Raw genomic sequence first — 21,360 nt, forward strand, 5'->3', positions numbered from 1 at the left:
ACAGGTTCCTCAGACCCCCTCCCAAGGCACCATGCCTAAAAAACAGATGCTTAAAATGGCTGAGGATTTGATTACTCTTATCAGGGGTTCTCAACCCCCCTCTGACAAAAGGCCCAGATTAGAGGAAGACTACCCTTCCTCAGATCAAGCTTCTATTACCTCAGAACTATCTGAGGACCAGGATTATGCCTATTCTCCATTCGAAGACTCTGATGCAGAGGAGTCTATTCCCTCGGTCTCCCCCCCTGAGGATTTCTCTTTTGGGGAAACCCTGCATACATTGAGGGAACACTTTCATTGGGAAGGCCAAGATTACTCAGACTCCAAGAAAAAAGGTTCAGGGAATTTCTTCTGCTCCCCCAGCATAGGCCTCTGGCTATCCCTCCTGTTTTAGATATATTGGATGATGTGTACACAGAAGCCAGCCTTAATCCAGATTCTTTGCCTCCAGCTCCTGTTAAACCAGACAGGTATTACTGGGTTCCTGATTCCCACCAGTTCCTATATAAAAAGCCATACTGCTGACCCAGAAACAATTTCACAGGGTCCCAAGGGAATTAAGGCCTCTACTGCTAAAAACCCATTACCTTCAGAGAGAGATTCCAGAGCTTTAGAAAGGTGGGGGAAAAAGGTGTACACCTCGGCCACTTTAACCATGAGGGCATTAAACTGTCAGTTCCATATGTTAAAGTATCAACAGTTTTTGATATCTCAGCTGAAAAGCAAGATGACACAACCAGAACAACCAGATTTAAAAGAGTTGCAGGATTTGTTGCATGGTGCAGAGCAAGTGGGTAAACATACCTTGCAGTGTGGTTTTGATGCTTTAGAGGCCTCATGTAGAGCTGCTGTTACGGGGTCTGTTATACGTAGGCATGCTTGGCTCAAAGTGCAAACCTTACCAGATCATGTCAAAGCTAAATTATTAGATGCACCTCTTCAAAAAGATGTATTGTTTGGTGTTAAAGCTGAGGAGGTGCTAAAGAAAATAGAGGAAAAAGCTAAATCAATGCAAACAGTGAAAGATTTCCTGCAGGTACAGCCTCCACGTTTCAGCAGAAACTGGCCTTCAAAAAATTGGTCCTTTCCAGCCACGGACAGACCTCAAAGGGGCAGATACAGGCGCCCAAGGGGTAGAGGGCAACCTCAAGGATCTTCCAGAGCCAGACAGTGGCAAGCACCAACCCCAAGAGGTGCAGAAGATAGATCACAGTCTTTTAGAAACAGACACAATGACTTCCCCCTACACCTGCCAAGCAAAGCTTTAATGGCAGCACCTTTGGGCGGAAAACTGACATTATTCTCAAAAAATTGGCATATTGTTACAAAAGACAAATGGATTCTGGACATTATAGACAGAGGCTACAGGTTCCACTTTCACACCCTTCCAAAAATGAGAGGCATGCCAAACCTGCCACAAAATCAAAGGGCAGAGGCACAAAAACAAGTTTCAGCTCTCATGGACATGAAAGCAATTCAAGAGGTACCTGCAAAAGAACAAGGTCAAAGGTTTTATTCCAGACTATTCCTGGTACCAAGGAAAGACAAAGATTGGAGACCTATCTTAGACCTATCCATCTTAAACACATATCTACAGGTGCCAAAATTCAAGATGCTCACATTACAGCAGCTTCTTCCCATGCTGGGCAAGGAGTCTTGGCTGGTAACATTGGACCTCAAGGAGGCATACCTGCATGTCCCTATCAGACAAGATTGCAGAAGATACCTCAGATTTCTTGCAGGTTCAACCCATTACCAATTCTCTGCATTGCCCTTTGGCTTATCTACTGCGCCCAGAGTGTTTACGAAATGCCTGGCATCAGTAATCGCCTTCTGCAGACTACAAGGGATACAAATCTACCCATATCTGGACGACTGCCTGATCCAAGCGGACAGCAAGGACATACTACTGCAGCACCTGGCGTTTGTAATAAAACTGTTGAACTTCCTGGCATACACAGTCAACAAAAAGAAATCAAAACTAATACCCTCAACAAATAATTTTCCTGGGTGCCAGCTTGGATACAACCACCCAGATGGCCTACCTCACGCCAGACAAGCAAGGGCAACTGTCTCAATACTTCAGAAAAATGGCAACTTACACCAGGCTAACTGCAAGGAAAGTCCTGCAGGCTCTGGGATTCATGGCATCTTGCATCCTACTAATCCCATGTGCAAAGCTGCATATGAGGAAACTTCAATGGTACCTGAAAAACTTATGGTCTCAACACAGCCACAGCTTGGAAGCAATTATACCACTCATTCCATGCCTTTAAAAGGAATTTTTGTGGTGGACTCAAGCTTGCCAAAGAAACACAGGTCTTCCTTTCTGTGTACCTCAAGCAACTCAAATCATCACAACAGACGCCTCAGACTACGCCTGGGGAGCACACATGACAGATCAGTGCATTCAGGGAAAATGCACCCGAAAAGAGAAGCACCTTCACATCAACCAAAAGGAAATGCTAGCCGTGCAAAAGGCTGTTATGACCTTCAAAGACCTACTGCATCCAGGCCAGCTATTGATAAGGACAGACAACACCACAGTGATGTGGTACATAAACAAACAGGGGGGAACTCATTCATACCCCCTGTGCAGGCAAGCCATGACCCTATGGAATACAGCACTGGAATTGCAAATTCAACTACAGGCACAATTCCTGCCAGGGAAGGAAAACACACTGGCAGACAACCTAAGCAGAAATATGACAGATCCACACGAATGGAAGTTGCATCCTCAAGTTTTCACAAAGATAACTCAGGCATGGGGACAGCCAGACATAGATCTCTTTGCTACCCACAGAAATTGCCAGTTGAAAAATTTTGTTCAAGGACCTATCATCCACAGGCCTGGAAAGTGGACGCACTTTCCTTCAATTGGGCAACATTGACAGTCTATGCCTTCCCGCCTCTTCCTCTGCTGCCCAAAGTTCTATTAAAAGCCAGAGCAGAGAGGCCGAAAATGATTCTCATTGCTCCAGACTGGCCAAGACAACACTGGTATCTGCTCCTGAAGAGCCTGACACATTCCCCACCATGGATCCTACCTCTAGTCCCTCTTCTGTTGTCCCAGCACAACTACAAAACCCTTCACAGCAATCTCAAAACTCTAAATCTAGCTGCATGGAGAATTACTTGATTTCCCAACAGTTTCTCCTCTCCAAGGAGGTGCAGAATGCCATCTTGGAGGGCAGAAGACCCTCTACTAGAAAGGCCTACTCCGCCAAATGGAAACGATTTTGTGCCTGGAATCAAGAAAAGGGACAGAATCCTTGGGTAATACATATACCTCAAATTTTACAGTACCTAGCTGAGATGTTAAACAATGGACTTTCCTTCTCCTCCATCAAGATCCACGCTTCAGCCATTTCTGCACAATACAACACAGATCCTCCTTTATTCTCTCACCCTCTCTTAAGGCAGTTCCTCAGAGGGGCAAAGAATATAAAACCCCCAAGGAAACCACCAGTCCCTGCTTGGGACCTCAACTTCGTATTGGAAAAGCTGACCCTTCCTCCCTTCGAGCCAGCTTCTTCAACAGAGTTACAGTACTTGTCATGGAAAACAGCCTTTCTTCTGGCTATCACCTCAGCACGCAGGGTTCAGGCCCTCATGGCTGTGCAACCATTCATCATTTTCCATCAGGACAGAGTTTCCTTACGAACCAACCCTACCTTTATGCCAAAGGTAGTATCCAGTGTAGCTTTGAATCAGACTATCCACTTACCTACCTTTTATCTATCTTATTTTAATCCACAAAACAAAGGGGAAAGACTACTACATTCCTTGGACATTCACAGACAACTTCGTTACTATTTGGACAGAACAAAGCCATTCAGGAATTCTGAGCAACTCTTTGTGTCCTATGCAGCAGGTGCTCAGGGAAAGGCTATTTCCACACAGACAATTTCAAAATGGATAGCCCACTGCATACGCTTTTGTTACTCATTTCATGGAAAAACTGTGCCTGCATGCATCAGATCCCACTCCACCAGAGCCACAGCTACCTCTACAGCCTTCCTCAGGGGGGTCCTTACCAAGGACATTTTGGAAGCAGCCACCTGGAGTTCAGTGCACACTTTCTCCAAGCACTATCACCTCCCACTATACTCAAAATCTAGAGCGGGCTTTGCCACAGCAGTCCTGCAGGGCATCCTAGCCCCTCCTAGTTCCACTTAGTGCCTACCACCCTTACTTAGTTTTGGGATTCTACCCATCTGTTATGACTGCAGCTGTATGCACGATGAACATAGTACAGTTTTGTACCTACCATAAATGTAGATGTTCGAGTGCTCATACAGCTGCAGTCCAGGTTTCCCTCCCTCCATCCCCTCTTAGGACAGGTCTTATGACAAACACTTTTCATATAACCTTTTTGGGGTATTCTTTTATGGTGTATTTGCTTGCAACTCTGTTTTTGATTTATCAACATTGCATCTTTGCATAACATTATGTTTGCCTTCCTTCTGGGGGCACCTGACATCTGGGGCAAGAAAAACTGAAGAATATGGCGTCGGCTGCCTCTTTCATACCCCTGCCGCACTGACGTCAGGGAAGAAGTGACGACAACCGACGCCGGACCTAGACTTTGGAATTCGGCTGACCGAGGACCCGCCTGACGGCAGGATAACCCATCTGTTGTGACTGCAGCTGTATGAGAACTCGAACATCTACATTTATGGTAGGTACAAAACTGTACTTTCTTATGCCACCTGCCTAAATATATTTGTTTAATTGTAAAATGGCCATGGCTAAAATGATCAAGAATGATCCAGTTCACCTGCCTGATAAAATAGACATAAAGAGTGTTATAAACTTCAGAATGAAGCTGTCAAATAGTGCTTCTTTGTAAGTGGAATAGTCGTATGCTTTAGTGTTGTATTTAGTTATGGTTACATACAGTAGCATAGATGGTTAATGTTAGCCATAGAGTCAGTAATGGCAAGCAGTTTGCAGGTACTTCAGCTGCTCATGGAGGTATTTGTCTTCCAACAGTCTTGCTTTACTAAGTGATATCTGGACTGTAGGAATTACATGCAGTGTTTATTACTATACATTTTTGAGGGTGAAATTGCTTAATGCTCATCATATCTTCAAATGATTTATCTAATAAGATACTTTAGTGTTTATTGATGTGAGTTTAAAGTGTACCTGCATTTGCTCTATAGTATGCATTTTTTAACCAGTGTTTTAAGTGAAAGCATGCAGTAGTTTAAGGTGGGGGTTGTTGCTGACTTGTGTAACTCCTGAACCCCCCACCCACCCTCACCCTTACTGAAGATCCACCTGTTAAGTCCATGGTCTTCACTGAAGACTTAGCATTGGGGTGCAGTCTGGAGTACACTTTTACCTCCTCACTTCATAATAGAATGCAGTCTGGGGCACACCTTACAGGCATAAACCTCATAATTCCTCATTCAGGTTGTTAGTTGAACTTGGGTCTTTAGTAGTGCCACAGATGCTGCGCTGCTGCCCTAGTGGGCTAGTTGTTGCTGTTTTATATATTTTTCTGTCTAAATGCATCACTGAAAAATGTTTTTCTCCTTTGTTTCAACAGAAAATACATCATCTCATGCAAACAGACTGAAGTACCTCTGTCAGTCCCATGGGACCCATGTAATCAGGTAACTCCACATTTAATATGCATCTTACTAATGGTTTGACCAAGTAGTTTGTTAATATTTTGCAATGCAACTTTTAGAAAGAATGGAGCTCATTGTAGCAAAGCTTGGATACCTGCAAGTGGAAAATATGGATTTTGTTTTCATTGCTCTGAATCTTTAAATGCCCAAAAGAAAATGTTTGGTTTGTATAGAGGTAGAAATGACATTACATTACAGGGGCTTGATGGCAGAAGAATTGAATACGCTTGCCTAGTCAGCAATTTAAGAGGTAGTGTCGTCTGAGTAAGAATGACGTCTTGGCTGCAACACTGTATGCAAACTGTTGAATTAGCTTTGAATTATGGCTTCTTATTGAAATGTCTGCACTCGAAATGCCGAATGCTGACAAGCTGAAAAAAAGGCCAAAAATCCATGAGAAGAGCAAATCTTAAAGATTGCTCTTCATCTTTAACCTACTATTTTGCAGGAAGGCAAGCCCCCCCCCCCCTTGCAATCCCCACACCCCAAAACTCCATGTTTTAGTACTTGCTGTAGTGGGTCCCAGCTTTTCAAATGAGTTGCGGTGAATTTTCTGTAGTTCCGTAATTCTTTCAAAACAGTTGGGGGGGGGGGCGACGAAGGCAGTGCTGGACTTCATCTGTTTTTTGGATTATTCTGCTGTAAGTTTTTGGATGACAAGTCCATTTAAAAGTTTTTAGCTCCAGGAATAAGAGGTCCTGTAGTTAGTTGATCCAAAAGTATCATAGTAGCATCCTTCTGCTCTTTGTTTATGTATCTTTAAGTTGGTCTGCATCCGCAAGTACTGTGGTAGGATGTCCATCTCTCGGGTAGTGTTCTTGTGGTATAACTCAAGGTATTTTTCCATCACAGGGCTATCCTACTGTTAACATGGATGAATGTTGGATATGTCTTAACTGAACTGTAAAACGGGGGAAGGGGTAGCCCCTTTTCTGTCCATTTCTTTCTTTGCCATTCTGTGAAAGTTTTCTCCTGTTTTCACCCTGCACCTGTGCAGCTCGAGTAGTAAGTTGATGATATACCACTGTTTCATACTGGCTAGACCTAGGTGTAAATTTTTCATATAGAAAAAGCTTTTTCAAGAATAGGAGCTGCCATATGGGATTGAATACCTGCTGGAATTGAATACCTGCAGGCATAAAAAAATATTGAAACTGTGGAGACATTCAAAAAGATTCTTGGGCAATGTTTGTGGAATGAATATTAAGTGCACCTACTTTCAGCTATTGTTAACTTATTTCTGCAGGTGTTTTTTTGTATTCTAATCATCATACTTGTGTATTTTGTAAATAAAGTAATTACATAAGAACTACTCTGACACCTACTGCTGTGAAACTTAACTGTTGTAATTGCTACAAATTATTATAACCATTTTACTCTGTAATGTATTCTGCTGCAATTATGTTGTGATTACCCTCTCACTCCATCATTCTTACATTGTTGTCATTAGTATTGTGATTTGCTATTATTTGTGTAAAGTCAATTTTACTATGTAACATATTGATTTTTATTGTATTCCTCATGCTGATTGTTGTTACTGTACATTTGAAGTCAGGTTGTAACTGAAAGGAGTTCACTAGAGACAGAGTACCTACCTGGTTAATGAATTGTAAAATAAATAAAACAAAACTGTTCTTTAGATCTGCTGCTGAACAGTTTTTCTCTGTTTCTTTGAAAAGATCAAAAAACTTTGTACAGTAGTATAGGAGAGACATCTGCTTGAATGCAGTGGACTGATGATCATAATAAATTCTTGACCTTTTTTCCATCAGCATAAGTTTTGATTTTATACCAAGATTTATTCAGGAAGGACTTTTTCAACTGTCCTTCTGTAATCTTTCAAAGAAAGATAAGTAACACTTCTTTCTGTACTTTTTAGGCTCAGACCACAAAGTTGGGCTTTGTTCAAGCACCATATTCTACCATTAGATTTAAAGCCATGAAGGGATGTTATAGCCTCCAAAGGATATGACCAACTGACCAGCTTTTCAAAGCTTAAGGGTGCCTTCCACGCATTCTGACAGAAGTTCAAGCAGAACGCCATGTAAAAGGCACTTAGTGCCATAATCTTCAATGCTTTCTTGCTAACAAAGTCCCTTTCCACTGTAATCTTCATGAAGCTGACAGTTAGCTACTGGTCCTTCAAACCAGGGCAGATAAATATTAACAGAAATTACTTTCCTGAGGAAAACTTTTTTTTCTCTAAAATTAATGGGGGTTTTTTTTTTTTTTTTGTTTTTAAGCAAGGGACGTTATTTTTAGGAATAGTTTGTCAAGGTATTTTTTACCTGGTTGCTTGTATAAACATCCATCCATCCTCAGCCCCTTTTCCTATTTTGCACATGGGGTCGGGGTATCACTTTCAACAGTGAGAGTCATCTTGAGTCAAGGTTTACATCGCTGGGTGGCTAGCCCTGCCATAGTTCATCTGTACTACTCACTTGTGTAAAATTCTGAAATTTGTTTTTTGACATCGTTTTCTACATTGTTATACAAATTTGGTGTGTTGGGCAAAACTTTGTGCTTTTGGGGGTTATCAGTGTTTTTCTTACTTCAGAACTGCCATTAGATTGTTTTTAAAGCTTATCTGTTCATCTAGGCACTGCTGCCTGTCTCTTAAGCTTCATTTTTGACTATCTCTGGGGAGGAGATACTGGTCTGCCCAGTTCTTCCTTCAGCCATCCTCAAGAAGAAGAAAGTTGTCCCGGATTCTTTAGGTGTCAAGCCAGTTCTTGTAGTGCCTCAGCTGCAAATGGGTGACTCTGCTGTGACCAGATTTGGTTTCTTGGACCACTCATCATTTTCCCCAGGTCCCTCTGCAGCTGTTAGGTTTCCCTTCATGGGCAAGGAATAAACATTGTTAGCTTTTGGAGAAGGGGTGGGTGAAGGTCTACCAGATAGCCTGGAAAGTGTGCCTGCTTTGGGTCATTTCTTTTCCAGGGAGTTTCCCACAAAAAGAAAACAAAAAGTCAAAAAAGAAAAAAACTTGGCTTCTCCCATTTCATTTTCAATGGGCAGGGAATATTAATGGGGTTAATTTCTGCTTTTACTTTACCTAATCCCTCATCATGAAAAGAAGAAGAAAAAGTGTTCCCCACCCTTTTTTACTATGATTTTCAGTCAGAGCAGGGATTGGAGGGAGATTGTTGTGCTTTAGGATTTTCTTCACAGCCTGAAGATTCTGATTCTGAGGAAAGTGTTGCTTCAGATTTACTGTTTTTATCTTAAACGTTACCTAAAATGAAAATGTTTTAGTGGGATCAGAGTGGGATTTGTATATGTTCATCATTTGAACACTGTTGCATTAGCCTTAACTTTGCAGCTTAGGATATAGCAGACTGCCAGCTCCACAAAGCCATTACTTGAAGTAGATTTTTAGGCTGTTCCAGCAATACTGTTGGTGTTATAGGCAAGGAGGCAATAATTGTCACACAGTGAATCTCTGCTACTCTGTAACTATTCTTAGTCATATAATGAAGAAATTGTAGATCAACCACCACGTAAAATAAAACGAAGTCTTTATTGCAAAGAATGAGCGCTTTCGCGTGCTTCCAGAGGCACGCTTCTTCAGATTAGGTATAAAAACAATAATGAATCTCTCTCTATATATATATTATAATTCTAGTTAATTGATTAATTAATTGATTCAATTTAAACAATTATATTTAACTAATTAAAACATTAAATGGTACCAATGTTTCAATAAGATGCTAACTTCTCTCAAGTGCTAAACTTATAAATTATCAAGGCAGAAGCTAAGAAGTTACCGGTTAAATAAATAAACAAGTCCTGAAGCAGTATGTCACATCCCAGTTGAACGAAACAATGTGTTCTTGTATACAAACAAAACAAAACACCCAGATTGTAAAAGTCTTTAAACAAATAAATTAATGTGCAAACAAGTCTCGCAAACTCTGCAATTAGATCTAAAAACATAAAACACTGTTTTAAAAACAACGTGCATATAACACAACATCAACATACTTACATCAACAACTTGTAGAATTATTCAAAGTTATGCTGATATGTATTAAAAGCATATGTCATTATCTAATATTGCCTGATATTCATAGTAAAAGATAAATATGTGTAGGTATATATTTAAATATATAAAGCTGAATTTATAAAAATTGAATTTATAAAAATTATTATTATTTTTGGTCAAAAATCAACTAATGAATAAATATATACAAAATTCTTCATTAATTATGTATTTTTAGAAGTATTAATGTTAATATTTGAAATTATTATTGTATTTGTTGCATATTTCATGAAATAATAATTATATTTTTATATTTAGACTGAATGCATGTCATGTAGCGATGATGATATTCATAAATATATATAATAGTATATATATAAATATCAATAAATATCAATAAACATATAAATATCAATAAATAAGTATATGATCAAATAAATCTGTGAATAAATAATTAAATATTGTATTTTAATTATATGTCGATTTTTAAAATAGTGCATATATAACAAGATTTTCAATTTATGTAAAAACTGTATTAAAATATGCATAATATATTTTAACTGTGTAAAAATGAAGCATAAAATCATTCGTATAAGGAACAAATGACAAATAATACTCAATAGACCTAAATCTGTACAACTAAAATATCTATAGTTGTCAATGAACATATATATATATAAATATTTATTCAATAATGTTTTCGTTTCTTTAAAAACGATCTGATGCTGACATAGGTATTCAGGCCTGGATAATTTTGTGCCCGAAACCTGAAGATCCAACTCAATTCTAGATTTTCTAGATCATTAAAATTGTCACCCCTTCTCTTATTTAAAGATCTTTTTTGTAACACCCTGAAAGTAAACTTGTGTTCTGGATATTCTATAATGTGTTTGGATAATGCATTTTTCGAATCTGCCTTCCTGATGGCATATAGATGTTCCTGTATCCTATCTCTAAGCCTTCTTGTCGTCATGCCTACATAAAAGGCAGGACATGACTCACATGTAGCTAGATATATAACATTATCTTCACAATTCGCTGAGCATCTAAAATCAAATTTAAATAAAGGTTCAGGATGTGAAAAACTCTTGTTTTTGGATATCCCTCTGCAGCTGTTAGGTTTCCCTTCATGGGCAAGGAAGAAACATTGTTAGCTTTTGGAGAAGGGGTGGGTGAAGGTCTACCAGATAGCCTGGAAAGTGTGCCTGCTTTGGGTCATTTCTTTTCCAGGGAGTTTCCCACAAAAAGAAAACAAAAAGTCAAAAAAGAAAAAAACTTGGCTTCTCCCATTTCATTTTCAATGGGCAGGGAATATTAATGGGATTAATTTCTGCTTTTACTTTACCTAATCCCTCATCATGAAAAGAAGAAGAAAAAGTGTTCCCCACCCTTTTTTACTCTGATTTTCAGTCAGAGCAGGGATTGGAGGGAGATTGTTGTGCTTTAGGATTTTCTTCACAGCCTGAAGATTCTGATTCTGAGGAAAGTGTTGCTTCAGATTTCCATACTGAAGTACTGTTTTTATCTTAAACGTTACCTAAAATGAAAAAGTTTTAGTGGGATCAGAGTGGGATTTGTATATGTTCATCATTTGAACACTGTTGCATTAGCCTTAACTATGCAGCTTAGGATATAGCAGACTGCCAGCCCCACAAAGCCATTACTTGAAGTAGATTTTTAGGCTGTTCCAGCAATACTGTTGGTGTTATAGGCAAGGAGGCAATAATTGTCACACAGTGAATCTCTGCTACTCTGTAACTATTCTTAGTCACATAAACAGCTTTATTTATTAGTTGTGTGCGCAATTTTCTTCCACCTTGTATAAACAATTGGGTTGGGGTAGCACTAGATGTTGCTAGGAACTGGAGTTACACAGTCTGCAATATGACTGCAAGGAGCAGGGATGCTGAAGGGAGAAGAAATATATTTAAACATGATACTGCAAGGGGAAGGTTTGACGTTGCAAGAAATGAGAGGTGTTGAGGGAAAATGAAAAATAAATTGTATACGAGGTGGGACAAGTATTTTGAGGGAATGGGGATTTATTTAGTTTAGTCATTTAGCTGTTTATCCTTTGTTGACCATGTTAGTCCCACAAGACTAGAGGCTTCTTTGCAGTGGAGACCCAAGGTTGTGTTTCTACTATTAGGGGAAATGTGGCCAGGGTACTGGCGAATTTCCCCTACTCATCGTTGTTGCAAGTGGGACCCATTTTGCAGGAACATTTCCTGTTTTTGTTCCAGGTGCAGAGGCAGCCCAGAGAGACAAGGAGGCAGATGGAGAGAGAGAGGGAGATGATGGAGTGCTGAGAAAAATGGAGGAGAGAGCAAATATCGAGATCAGAGAATGAGTGCAGGATTCTGAGGAGATGTTCCAAAGAAATCTATTTCATGGAGATGAGTTAGCAAGTGATGCATGTATAATTACATCCCTTCAGTTGGGAGGGTTTTGGGATGATTTACTTAAAGAAATGGTGATGTAGAGTGTGCCTGAAAATGATGGAGATGTTTACTGGAGGGACATTATGGAGAAGGTACAAAAGGAGGATCCAGATACAATCCTGAAGAGTAGTGGTGAGATGGAAAAGAAAACCTATGCAGAGAAAGTAAAAGCATGCGGGGAGTTGCAGAAAAGAAGGCATAAGAAAATGAAAAACTGAAGTATGTGGTAAAGATTCAAAGTAAAAAAGACAAAGAAATGAACAGGTATGAGGTGTGGGACAATTTAATAGCTCCTTTGAGTGTAAAGCACATGAGGTAAGAGCACTTATTCTTATCAACAAAGAGACATTTCGTGACATTGTGTTTGAGACTGTTTTTTTCCAATGAAAAATTTTCTTGGAAAATATAAAAAAGAGAGAGACTGTAACCAGTGGAATCTTTGCATGATAAAAACATTTATCTGGAAACAAAAAAGAAAATGCATGTACAGTCTTGAACAGAGGTAGAAAGAGAGACTTTGAAAGGGCATTTGAAAACTTTATGTAAAGAAGGTACTGGACATTGCAAAAGTTTATGACAAAAGGGGTTTATGGACTGATGCCTGGGATTATAATATTGTGTTAAAAATAGAGAAAAAGTTATACATATGCCAAACATGATAAATGTGGAGGGGAATGTGTTAAAAATAGAGAAAAAGTTATACATATGCCAAACATGATAAATGTGGAGGGGGATAAGGATGTAAAGTACTGGGGACAACCCAAAACATGTTTTTTGTGGAAAAGGACATTTGATAAGTAATTGTGACAAAAGAAAATGTTATATTTGTAAGGAAGTGAGACACGATGAAAAAAAAAAGTGAATTGAAATGTGATAAACGTAACAAGGTTGGACATTTATTGATGGATTGCAAAAATGAAAACAAGTAAGGAAAAAGAAACTAAAGAGAAAAAAATGAACAAAGAGAATACATTTAAGAGTAGTAGAAATAGAAGAAAATTAGATGGAAAAAAGAGGAAATAGAAGAAAGTTCTGAAATAAATTACATAAATTGACGAAGGGTTAAGAATTTCAGTTATTTTGACATGCAGAAGACATAATTACAAAAACAAAATTTGGATAAAATAAGTAATTTGCACAAATAACTGTCTAGAGGTGATAGGGATGGCTTTAAATAAAGAGAAAATTAAAGGTTTTGGTGATGTAAAGATAGGGGGTATATATTTTACAGTGAATGAAATGTCTGTGTTAGGTATAACATTTGGGAATAAAGATCTAAGAAGAATTCAATGGGAAAAACAAGAGAAATAAAACAAATCTGTCTTTTCTGGAAAACATATAAATGTGTCATTCAGAAAAAGGCTTACTTGATAAATTTAGTACTGAAGGGAAAATAAAATACTTAAGTATGTTTATGGTGCCAACAGTATACGAAAATGAATTATTACAAATATTTTTTTCATTTAAATGTGATTCTAGATTAAACTCAGGAAAAGAGTTTTGTGTGTAAATAGAGGATGTTTAGTGTTAATTAACCTAGTGTATGCTGCTTCATTAAATTTGTACAAAGTGTTAAAGTGGATAAAGGAAAAGGATGAGAGATTAGTAGTAAAATTGTATAAATATAAGTATGATAAATTTTGGGATATGGTAAAACAGAGTAAAAGAGAACAAGAGTTTATAAATGAAAGAATAAAATTTACCAAAAAAAATGTTTTTGTGGAAAATAAAAATTGATGCTATAGAAGAAGGTAGAAAAGTGTGGTATAGGAATGTAATGGTAAAACATTACTATGTAAACCGCGAGAAAATCTAACAGATGAAAAAATTAAAGCTATAAAAATAAGAAGCAAGTGGTGCAATCAGAAAGTAGAATGTCAAGATTTTTTTTAGGAGATTGGTAATAGATAAATTGCCAATAAAAAGAAATATGCCATGTAAAAAGAAAAGTGATAGAATATGTTTACATTTTCAAGACGAATAAACTAGTATATGTTTACATTTTCAAGACGAAGAAACTATAGAACATATGTTTTTGAAAAGTAAAAGAGTAAAAACGTTAATGGGAAACTGTGTAAATAATTTTTTGAAGATATAAAAGAAGTGAATAAAATAAACATGGTTATGATTAAATATGGATATTATAAGAATAGAAATAAAGAATATGTTAAAATAGATAAAATTATTTTATGTTATATGGGTTATAGTGAATGAAAGAGTAAATGAAATTATGTTTAATGGTAAATGGATTTTAGCAACAATATTAAGTAAACTCAGATGGTGGTTATGGAAAAAGGAGTGGGGGTTTAATACAAATGATTGTAAAGGAAATTATGAATATGTGTAAATAGATTTGTATATCTGTATATTTGTACATTTGTAAATATGTAAATATTTTGTAAGTAAGAGTTCTTTTTGTATATAAATAAAGGACCCCTATGCTTTTCCGTAAATGCCACCAACTCAAGTAGAAGTGACCTCTGTTTAACATGTCATCCAAAGGATGACACAATCAGGAGTGCAGCATTCCTCTAATGCTGCTGCACTACAGTATCACCAATCCGATCTTCTGGAGATGGAATAGAACCCATATCCTTGTACTCCAGCAACAAAGGCAAGTGTGCTACATGTTAAGCTACTGACACATGCTCCATAGTCACCTGTGATTTTGACAGGGGCACACTTGCTGATGTGACATGGCTTGTATTAGGAATGTCAAGGAGAGAGAGGAGATTACATAGTAGAACAACAGTTGTGCAGAGTGGAAAGGCTATTTATTTATTCAGAATTCAGATGTAACAGGTGGCAGATGTTGTTGCCAAAGACAAGACTGCTTAATGGAAACAGGAGTAATTATAAATTCAAATGGTGCTGACCAGGGGCTAGAGGATCTAAAGGGAGTATATTCAGGCATGATTGTGTCAAGGTTGGCATGCTGAGTGAAGACAGGATTATTTACTCATGTTGATGAAACCAAAAGGAGCAACTAGGCTGATGCAGAGTCACAAGTATAAATGAAAGGCAAAATCCTCAGGTTAAAATCCAACTTTAATTCCACTGCAGGTCAGATAAGCGCTTTCACTCATTCATTTGAGCTTCATCAGATCATGTAACAAAGACCTTCAAGTACATAGGCTACATTTATACAGTTAAAACATCTCCTATTGGCCTATCAAAAGCTGCTTCTTGTTTAACTGTATAAATGTAGCCTATGTACTTGAAGGTCTTTGTTACATGATCTGATGAAGCTCAAATGAATGAGTGAAAGCGCTTATCTGACCTGCAGTGGAATTAAAGTTGGATTTTAACCTGAGGATTTTGCCTTTCATTTATACTTGTGACTCTGCATCATCCTAGTTGCTCCTTTTGGTTTCATCAATATTATTTAAGTTTTTCTGGAGCACTGGGCGTTTATCCTGTTTGTCAGCGAGTGGTTTGTTCCAGGATTATTTACTCAGATGTGGCGCTGAGTGCAACAAGATTTGTTAGGGAAGAATATTACTGTGTTTAATAATATTGCCAAGGTCAGGAGTACTAAGAAGACAGTAGTTTCTATTTTTTTAATACTAACACTATCAAGGATGCAAGTTTTTTATAGACAGGCAAGGTAATGCTTACAGTGCTGACACTGCCAGGGATGGGTCTGTGGAGAGACGGAATACTGGGACAGGATTTTGTGACAGTCCCACATAATGACACCCTGTAGAAACCCAGCATCCTATAAATGGCTAGATCATAATGCAAGGACTCCGCTATACCAGCATTCCAGTCATCATTTATTTATTATGCTGTACACAGCACAAACCTTATAGAGCTGTACTGTGCAAACCAGCTGTAGTAGTCTCCCAAGGAAAGTGATGACATGAATGAATAACTTCTGATGGGCTGGGGCAGAACAGAGAGAAGTTTAAGGATGGCCACTGGACTGTTAGAAGGGTGGAAGAGGTACTGTGGTACAGCTGCAAATCAAAACGGCTCTCTGTACTTATGGACAGCTGAGAGTAGACCACAAAGTCATTTGCATTAGTGGTTTTTGTATGTCAGTGTGGTGCTGTAACAAAGGGACATTCATTGTTTTGCAAGTTTCATAACTGTAAATATGTAATATCTTTTCAGGCAACCATATTTTTTATATTTGTTCAATTATTAGATTTATTTTTATTGCTATTTGAGTCTGCATTGCTATACTTGAGGTTTGATATGTCTTGTGCTTAGTAATATTTGTAGCTTTTCTGCCATATTTGCTACAGCCTTTACTTTCAGTATGTAAGTTGGGTAAATTAAGGCTAGTGAAGCCATTAATGAGTAGTATATTTGCTGTGTAGGTGAACAGGAGCAAAGAGCCTTCAAGTTTAGTATTTTCCTTTTTTTTTTTTTTTTACTTCTGACAGCACTATAATCCTGGACATACATTGCTTTTATAAGCTCATTTATGTCCTAAACTAGCTTATTAATATCCTCAACTAGCCAGTACTTAATCATTTCATTACTTTTTGTACTCACCTATATTTGCTCCCACTGTCCCAAATCCGTATATTCTATTACTGATGTAAGGACCATGATATAGTCTAGCTGGGGTTAATGTACTGAGTCTGCTTGTATATGTCTTTTAGTTGCATAAAACTTTTCTCCAGTGGCAGATATTATTCCCAGTCAACAAAAGGAAATAAACACGCCAACAAATAGATAAATAATGAAATCAGTAAATACGCTTGAGGCCTTAACAGGTTTATGCGCTACAGACTGACCAGAGTTTACTATACTCCCCCATCCAGTCAGAATTCCTGTATTCAGCAACCATCAGTGCTTAGCTGGAAGTTCCCATCAGTTTGTTTATTGATTTTAGTTGTGTACATATGTGCATTTGTGTTTTCATTTATTTATATATTTTTTGTGATCATTTTATTAGGTTTATCTAAGCTACAATAATGTATCTGCACTGAAAATGCTTGCAGCAAAGCGAAACTGGGTGCTTGACTCTGAGAAAAATAAGGTATCATTAAGCTCTAAACTTTAAGCTTTCAAGTGACATCTGACATTTAAAAATCAAAATTTAAGGTTAATTATGTCCATATTATTTCCTGGAAAACAGGTAAAACTTTCAACCCTGGAAGATGGCCAATTTTTGTCCTTCAAAATAGAGATGGAAGTCCCTTTGGAAGCCAGTACCATTTTTCTCATCCTGTCTGATCTTACCCGCCGGACTGAATGGGACCCACACTACCAGTGAGTAAAGCAATCCATTTGCAAATTACACTGTTTCCCGTTAGTGTAGCCATCTGAGCTAAATTCATATTTATCGGTGATCTATTATAATTAATTTTACTGCAGTTTTCTTTCTTTCAAATGTGGCATATGTATACATTTCCTGTGTATTGTTTCAATTGTTGCTTTTTCCAGGAAATGTGAGGTGATCCAGAAGGTTAATGATGATGATACAATCTACCACCTTATAACACCATCTGTCAAGGAAGGAAGCAAATTCCAGGACTTTGTATTACTAGCATCAAGGAGAAAGCCTTGTGCTGCTGGGTAAGACGTGCTTAAAATCTGTATGCATTTTGTTGGGAGTGGCAATTTAATTGTCTCTTGATAAGAGGAAGTGATGATTTTTATTGAGATTTCTCTATATACTTAGTTAACACAGTTAGTATATAAATAATATGATAATGTCTGCCTCTTTCATTTAATAGCAGAAAGAGTAATGAAGGCCTCATTCAAGATATTCAGACGTAATATTTATTTTATTTATTTACCAGATAAGTGGGCTGATATCCTTACCCTTTTCAGTCTCAAACCAGTCTCCGAGAGCATTAGTAAAATATGTCAAAGATTACTTTAAATTATTTAAAAAAATTTATTTTTGAGAAAGTTACTGATTACAGAATTACATAAGTCGGTGCAACAGGTAACAATGTACAGATAGGATTAACATATATACAAACACAGTATTATTCTGTGTACAAGGTTTTTGAAGAATATCAGTTGGTGATTGGAATACTTTGTATCATTTCTATGAGAGTTCTGCAATTACGTATTTTTGTAGATGCTTTTTTATAAAGGTGATTTTGTATTTTTTTTTTAAACCTTGCAATGATAGTCAAGGTTATGATTTTAGCTGGTCAATGATACCAGGTGGCCTCTCTAAACATGTAGAAGATTGCAGATTTGAACTGTGGCCATATAACCATAATCTTATATCTGGTGTTTCTATTTTCATTCATTTCTAAACTGGTGGATCTCGGCTCCAACCTCCGATCTGACTTGGCTACTTTTATTAGACTCATGAATCTTGCTTTTGAGCTCTACCCCTTACCCCTAATTCCCCACTATCCTGGAATACCTCAGATCTCATTTGCCTCCACATCATTCAGAAGCAGATTTCTGCCCTTGAGCTACAGAGGTTAACCAGATACTGTATCCTTTTTAATAAAAATGTTATATTTAGTATTTCTTTTCTCTTCCTCCCTTTAACCTTTTACAAAACTTGCTTAACTTTTCAATCCTGTTGTCATTCTTTCATTTCCTTTTCAGCCCTTTCTACCCTTGTCAGGGTACACCATTGCTGGTATTCTTTCCCTTTCTTTCTGCCTACCGGACGTAGGGTACCTTTCAAATACCATTTTGTTACCATTGTTGGTATTTTTTCCCTAATATATATGTATGTATGTTTGTGTGTGTGTGTATATATATATATATATATATATATATATATATATATATATATATATAAATAAAATGTGTCCCCTTCAAAACATCTAAAACCCATAACATCGAATTTCATAACATCTGACACTACAAATCATATGAAAATAACATCCCCTCCACATATAACGACACCAAACTACGAAACACACTTTTTACTATGTTTCTGCAGGGGGGGCTTGATACAGTGGGTTAGGAAATTAACTTTCTCCCACTGTAGTGCGATCTTGGAGTTGGTATATTTAATTTATGGGGGGGGGTGGCGGGTGAAGCCCCCACAAGGGGGGGTGCAGGGGTGCTTGCCCCCAGCAGAAACATAGTAAAAAGTGTGTTTGGTAGTTTGGTGTCATTATATGTGGAGGGGATGTTATTTTCTTGTGATTTGCAATGTTAGATGTTATGAAATTCAATGTTATGGGTTTTAGATGTTCTGGTCTCAATGTTATGAAATTAGATGTTATGGGTTTTAGATGTTTTGAAGAAGACCCATACACATATATATATATATCAAAAGCTCTCTCTTACTTTTGTTTCTTTTGCCAATATGGCTAACAAGCCTATGGGCTATAAGAAATGCACTTCCTGTGGGCATGAGATCCCTAACTCGGATGTCCACAAGCAGTACATTTATTGTTTGAGCACTGCCCACCTGGATTAGACTGTTCTGTTTGTTCGTGATTCAACTCCCGTTCTTTGAGCAATAGGAAGAATTTGTTGGTTTTAAAAGGCTTGTAACCTTCTGCTGCGGTTTCTGCTTTGGGTGGGGCTCAAACCCCATCTAGTAAATCTGACAAAGGGAAACCTGACTTGGTTGAAAAAGAAAAGGAGTATAGGAAATGGTCCCCTCACCTTCTCCCTGTTTGGCTCCAATTCCTGAGCATCGCAAAAGTTTGAAAGAAACTGGATCCAACATCAACCTCGGATCCTACTACATCAAGCACCAAGTCTCCTTGGATCTGATGTCCAGATGTGAAGTCGTTCTGTCTCACCGTTCATTCTTGCAGATGGGTTCGGCTCCACGTCGGCCTACTACAAAGCTCGAGGTCTTCAGATAGCTCGAGGCCAAGTCCTTATCCCGTGATGCACCTAGAGTTACCTCAGATCTTGTTTGCTGCTGCAACAGATTGGAGGTTCTCACTAGCTTGGGCCAGTAAAAACCTTATTTTTCAAATATTTTTCAATTTATTGATAATTTCTTCTAAATAGTAGTTTTTAGATACTTAGTTAAGCTCTTACAGCTTTCCTGTGTAGTTTCCCTTCCCTTGGTGTGCCTCTTTCATAGATTACTATTTGGGCTCGTTGTTTCTTAGGCCTAGTTTATATTGTAGTGTTTAAATAGTGTTTAAATAATGACCTTTCTGTCACAATTTTTCTTAGTACTAGTTTAGATTTAAGTGTGTGCTTAGATAGTGATCTGTTTGTCACAGCTTGAAAATAATTAGAGCTGAAGTTTATTTAGTGCGTTAGCAGTAGTATATAGTATTGTTGTTTGTATTTAAATAGTGACTTTCTGTCACAACATTGATATTTCTGTCTACCTTCTGCTTAGATAAATAGTTTGTGTGTGTGACCTTTTAGCCCATAGTTTTGAAGGGCTTGTGCCATTTATATTTAGCCTGTATTTTTAGGAAGGCTTGTTGTTATATTTTAATTGTTGGGCATGTCTGTTTTGTTTTCAGCACCCTAATAACATTGTACTTGTTCAAATGGCTGACAATAAGGACAAACACCCCAAGTCAGGGTTTAAAAAATGCCCTAAATGTGGGCAGAAAATGTCTGTCACCGACAGTCATGTAAACTGCGTTTATTGTTTAGGAGCTTTACATCTCCAAGAAAGCTGCTCCATATGCCATTCCTTTTCTTCTAGGGTTCTCCAGGAGAGAAAGAGGAAACTCATTGACAGGTGTTTACTGAAACCTTCTTTCCAGGAGGCTTTGAGCGACCAAGATGGATCCAGTAAGTCCTCAAAGTCATGCTGACAGAGTTTCACTTCGAACTAACCCCTCTTTTTGCCTAAAGTTTGCACTGAAGCTAATCTTAACCAAATTATTGATTTGCCAGTTTTCTTCCTCAATCCCTCCAACAATTTAGAATATATGCTGCACAAATTTGATGTTCATAGACAGCTCAGATTTTACTTGGATAGAACAAAATATTTTAGAAATCTGAACTGCTTTTCGTCTCCTTTTCAGACTCCAGGAAAGGCATGCCCATGGCCAAAACAACTCTGTCCAAGTGGTTATCTGATTGCATCACATTTGCTTATTCAGCTGATAATATGCCCTTACAACATAAAATTAAGGCTCACTCCACCAGAGCAGTGTCTACATCCTCTGCCTTTTCTGCTAGACTTCCTATTGATAACATTTGTGCAGCAGCCACTTAGTCAAATCTCATAACTTTATCACTCATTACAAAGTTGATAGGGCCTCCAGGGACAGTGCCTCCTTTGGATCCAATGTCCTGAAAAACATACTCCCGTGAGACACCCAAGATAGATGGTGCTTGGGACGCTACCCATCTGTAAGAATGAATGGCGAGATAGAACAACTTCATATAAAGAAGTTATGTACTTACATTAACATTCCAT

At 37.8% G+C, this 21,360-nt stretch overlaps 1 protein-coding gene across 5 annotated transcripts in view; it reads left to right on the top strand.

Moving 5' to 3' along the window:
- ACOT11 (acyl-CoA thioesterase 11) overlaps window positions 1-21,360 on the top strand; it is a 506,836-nt gene that overhangs the window by 438,822 nt on the left and 46,654 nt on the right. For all 5 annotated transcript variants that reach the window (XM_044085489.1, XM_044085490.1, XM_044085491.1 and 2 more), the window contains 4 exons: window positions 5,558-5,624; window positions 16,975-17,058; window positions 17,158-17,291; window positions 17,466-17,597. In XM_044085489.1, coding sequence (XP_043941424.1) covers window positions 5,558-5,624; window positions 16,975-17,058; window positions 17,158-17,291; window positions 17,466-17,597 — 417 coding nt within the window. The remainder of the gene's footprint in view (window positions 1-5,557; window positions 5,625-16,974; window positions 17,059-17,157; window positions 17,292-17,465; window positions 17,598-21,360) is intronic.

Source organism: Protopterus annectens, chromosome 10.part0 (genome assembly GCF_019279795.1).
Source record: "Protopterus annectens isolate FY-2018-M chromosome 10.part0, PAN1.0, whole genome shotgun sequence".
Lineage (NCBI taxonomy): Eukaryota > Metazoa > Chordata > Ceratodontiformes > Protopteridae > Protopterus > Protopterus annectens.